The sequence below is a fragment of the Mytilus edulis genome, chromosome 13, assembly GCF_963676685.1.
Source record: "Mytilus edulis chromosome 13, xbMytEdul2.2, whole genome shotgun sequence".
Classification (NCBI taxonomy): Eukaryota; Metazoa; Mollusca; class Bivalvia; order Mytilida; family Mytilidae; genus Mytilus; species Mytilus edulis.
In genome coordinates this window covers 44796033-44801294 of record NC_092356.1, presented here as the reverse complement: position 1 = coordinate 44801294, position 5262 = coordinate 44796033, and the positions used below count along the sequence as shown (strand labels likewise).

The 5262-nt window shown below is 31.5% G+C and overlaps 1 protein-coding gene across 1 annotated transcript; it reads right to left on the bottom strand.

Moving 5' to 3' along the window:
* Window positions 1–765: 765 nt before the first annotated feature.
* On the bottom strand, window positions 766–1920 carry LOC139500346 (acetylcholine receptor subunit alpha-like 2). The gene has a single exon (XM_071289089.1). The coding sequence runs from the start codon at window positions 1918–1920 to the stop codon at window positions 766–768; it is 1155 nt and encodes a 384-aa protein (XP_071145190.1).
* Between the last annotated feature and the right edge of the window lie 3342 nt (window positions 1921–5262).

Sequence of the window (5262 nt, the reverse complement as noted above, 5' to 3'; positions counted from 1 at the left end):
TTTCTGTTTTGTTGGGGGTATATTGGGGGACTGTGGTGATTTATTCAAAGTGTACTATGTAACGTTTAACATGTAATGTATGTTACCGTACAAAAAGTGTTTTATTAACTACTTGGTAATTCTTCTCTTTATTTTATTTAGTTTTATGCAACATTGAAAGTCAAATAAATCACGCATGTGTATATACCATAATGTGTAGTATTTTGAATTTGTGAAGAAAATATCAAACTATTAATTGACAAACAAACGAATATTACAAAAAGATTTATTTCCAAGGAGCAAAACTAACATAGGTAATAGGTAAAATGTCCAAAGTTAGGGTACAGCAGACAACATTGTGTTACAATTTTAATAACTATAAAAACAATATACTGTCACTATGAAAAGTATTTTTTACATGGTAAAAAGGAATAAATGCAATAATTTCTATGGCATAATATAAGGTGAATGACAAAGCGTAACTCGTTGATGCAGTACATAAAACAGATGTTTGGTTTAAAATTCCGACCTACAGGTATCACATTTTATTTATGTTATTTTTAACGACATTTGTTAATAATTAATGATAAAAATGGACATTTGAAATCCAAAGATGTATAAGCACCGAACCCGTTGATGAGCTATATGACAAAAATACATGAAATAAATAGCCAAATGGTAAATAGACCAATTTGAATCATTTTCAAAAACCTATTCCTTAATGTAGTAGTAGGTATAACATATATTGCAAGTCTGAACGTACAAAATAAACAATAATAAACATATTCAGATCAACACATATAAGAAATATCCAAAACAAATAATGATCATCGTCATATAAGACCCAAAGAAAAACAATGAGTCTGATAATTCAACTATGTCGTCCTTGGAAACATTTATTTTCTTTTTGGAATGAGCTTGTTCTGCATATTTCAACTTCTTGTTCAATATCCATTCTGTTATACCTTTCAGAGGTGACCAAATATCATCAGTTTTCTTTTTATAATGGTATTTAATAGTTAATGTTGTACCGTACAGAATTACTCCACTTACTGTGATAATCACAATCATAATAATAAGTAAAGTGCACATCGGATTCGAGGTAGCTGGTACTGAGGCTGAAGCAAGAGTAAGAAAAATAGCATATGACAACAACAATGTGATTGCTAGGCCTATACGTTCTCCTGTCTCAACTGGAACGATGAACACCAATGGGTTCAAAAATCCAAACAAAAATGTAGGAAAAACTACCATTATTGTATAATAGAGTGGCTGACGTTTAATTTCTACTGTAACGTAAAAAATACTGTATTCTTGAGAATTGTAGACTGTCGAAGTGCACTTTTCCAAGGTCCAGTCCGAATTGGGAGTGAGGTGCATCAAAAGACATACATCAACTATTTTTGTTAATGAAAGATGTTTTTTGTCCACTCCCCATGGAACTATTTCAAGAGTACATATTTGTCTATCAAACGGAAATTTAGAAATATCTGGGGTACATTTGACATCTGCTACTGTCCCTGGACTATACCTTATATATCCACTACTGTTCACAGATACAGGAAATTTCGTACTGTCACCAATTATTTCAATTTTGTCAACTCGATTTATAAGAACCAACGGTGGTAGCCATATATCGTTTGGGTCAATCATCAACAAACTCAAATTTCCTTTTAATGACGGAGTCCACTCTAGACGTGTATCATGCCAGATTAGATGAAAACATCCTGTAAGAGATATGCTCTCCTCGACTGCTCTGAAAAAGTTAATAGATACCATTAGAAAACTTATACCTATGTGTAATGTTTCTGTTGATGGTGTAGGCATCACCTCTTTTGTATAATTCGTCATCAGGTCTTTGTATAGTCTCTGAACATCAGTGATTGTTTGAGCTTGAACATTAACTAAGAGCATAACATAGAAAAGTGAAATCCACTTCATTCCGAAATAAGTGCAACACATAATATTCTCTCTCAAAAATTTCATCGAATATGAGTGTGTTATTTCTGAAAGAATCAAGAATGTTTCGAATAGGAATTCACAGTCCATTACAAATCTATACAAATACATCAATTAATGGAACGTAACGTTTGTATAAATAAGTTTGTTGTTCAATATCGAGTCAATCATACAAAAGATAGACAAATTGTAATGTAAACACTGCTAATGAAATTGTATTGTTTGAAAATGTTTTCGTTAATTTTTTTTTTTTATCGGCTTAAATGATCAATAACAGTTGATGTAAACTTATATTAACAAGACAATAGGGGAAATACTTTATGTTTGACATTGATGACTGAGTTTTATTTATATGAATATAAATCATGATCCTTCTAAAGAATAGCTTGTAAAATTACAGTTTAATTTGAAATTAATGGACTGTCATCAATTGTATCAATCCGTTAAATATAAATACCCATTAAAACATTGGATTTATACAAACACATCAATTCAAGACAAAACGCTTGTATAGAATGTAATTTCAATAAAAAAAATCTAGCTATTTTCACAATATAAACATTGCTAATGGAATTTCATTGTTTTGAGCATAATATTTTGTTTTGCATCCTAAGTATTTTATATGTTTAATTGAACATTAGCTGTTTAACAATTCGACTTTTTAGACTATTTTTGTCATGTACAGTTTTTATCTATTGAGTATAGGTTTAAGATAATAAGCAACTATACTAAACATGCATTAAAAAAATATATAAGCAATAACTCTAAACAGGAGTCGATTGCCTAATTTTGTCGTTAAAATTTCAAGTTTTTACATGTTATAAAAATTGTTCAACTATTCGGTACACATAAATGTACGGATAACTATATATGTCGCCTTGGTCGCGCACAAGTGTACGCATCCCGTGGCTTCTGGAGAACATACATCGTAACATATTTTTCTGACAGTTTTCCTATATAAACTGTTGAAACAGACAACATTGTGTTTAAACATTAACTAAAAATTTGCGACACAGTGTGTAACGTTTTGTTGATTTTATAATTTCATAGATATGCAGTATGCTTGACCCGAATCCACATTTTCCAAATTTCTGTTGATCAGTTTCTGTTGATCAGATGTCAGGTGGATTTTGGTCGCCCTCTTGCACGATGGCTCTAAGGATTCAAATATAAGGCCTGTCTAGTTACATTGTGTTGTTTTGACGTAACGTGTGTCCAAGCTATTTTCATCTACGTGTCGTAATTGTTCTTTCTATTGGTTCTTGTTTTGTCCTTTTCCATAGTTCTTTTTTTACTTATAGTGTTTGGCCACTTGATTCCAATGATGTTTCTAAGACACCTTGTCATGAAAACTTGTAATGCTTTGAAAGACACAGCGGTTAGTTTCCAAGTTTCTGATCCATAGAGGAGTATACGCTGGACATTGGAGTTGAATATCCTGATTTTGGTGTTTGTTGATTGAATGTTTTTATTTATTTATAAATGGAGTTGTGTGTTAAAATTGAATATCCGCATGGCATATTTAGTTATCATTAAAAAAAAATATTCGTTCGATAATTTGATTGACACAATTGATACTCAGGAATATGCTGCTTTTCAATTTGTTCAAAATGTTCTGCCAACATTATTACAATTGTATAATGTATATTGAAAGGAGAAAGAAATTATCTGCTACAAAGTAATATTCAAATAAATATCTAATATATTTTAGCATTTCCGTTGGTTGGAATAGCAGAATATGAACCTTATAAAAAACCATCACTGTGCCATACGCGATGGGCTTCATCGAGCCTAATTGAAAACGTGCATTATGTAGCAATACTGATATTGTTCTTGGTGGTACCTTCAATTGTTGTCACAACTCTATACTCCATCATATATATCAAGGTACGTTTATAAATTATGTTGTTGTCTCTTAAAAAACAGAGTACAGTGATATGTCGACCCGCCTGTCAGATTCTGACATAAAATAGGTTTTCTATAACCTGGTGGAGATTTATGTAGTTAAACAATTACCTAAAACGGGGCTATTGTATATTGCTTTAATTTAGAGCAAATTTAAGACATTTTTCAAACTGTTAGTAGGCTCACCAGGTTAACGACCTGGTTGCGTTTTAGCTATTATCTTGTGTAGTGTACAGCACGTTCAACAAACAATTCAGCACACAAGAACTTAATAAATGCTTCTTTGAAAGACGCAGACGTTTTATCACTATGGTTAACGTTTTGCTTTACATGTATGGCAATCACATTAAAAAATAGCTTATCATCACATTGATCGTGTAAAAAACGGTGACAAAACGAAATAATTAAAAACGACGAAAAGAAAACAAGTCCCTAAACACTGATCAACATTGTCGACAAGGCAACAGGAAGCAACAAACAATAACTGTCGGTGCTCCGGAAGGGTAAGCAAGTAAATGTGACATTAGTTTGAAATTAAATTGATATGAAATAAAATGCGTGCCTTTTTATTGTTTATATTTATGCTATTTAGTATATTTTAGGCAAATTACTTGTTTAAAAAAAGTAGCAATTCACGAAATCGAGTTATGCCGATGATAAAGACCTTCGTTGTTATAAGCGGTAAGTAAACTTTGCTTATTTTACAAAATTGTTTTTTTTCTTCAAATCATAGCAACAAAACTCAAAATCCAATTTCTTTACATTATTGAAGGATGGGGGAGTGCGAGTGATTTCTATTAAATCAATTAAATAACTAAAAAACTTCGCTTTGATTTAAAAATCTGACCCCAAGAGTTTTCTTAGTTGCCATTTTCTTTTTCTGTATTTGTACAGTACTGTCTAAAGGTAGTGAGTTACACGTGTTACAGGAATATGAAAATAAACGGTCAACGTCACAATATTTATTCCAAGTTATTCTAGAATTTATGAGCTGATCAATTTTTATCATATAATGCTTACCTGCAAAAGTAGAACATTATTGTAGTTTATTTTAAATGTTAAGAAAAGTTATTTGTTTAGGTACGTTTACATTAGCATGGACACCGTACGTTGTATGTTTTATAATGGATTTATTTGGAATTGATTACCATTCTAATAACGTCTATATCATGTCCTCAATGGTGGCGAAGGTTTCTTTAACTGAGATTCCCATATTACTTTTGATACAGCATAGGAAATTCAAGAGAGAATTGGAAAGTGTCGCTAGTGACGTATTTGACAAAATCGAAAAAAGGACAACTTCATCAGGAGAGTATGCCGTAGACTGTATGAAGGGTAATAAGCATCAATACAATCCAGGTGAAAAGGATGCAGGGCTAATTCAACTTATTTCTTACATTCAACTCAATAAATGGAATA

Coding starts and splice junctions, on each gene's coding strand:
- LOC139500346 (XM_071289089.1), bottom strand. CDS start 1,920: ATGAAGTGGATTTCACTTTTCTATGTTATGCTCTTAGTTAATGTTCAA.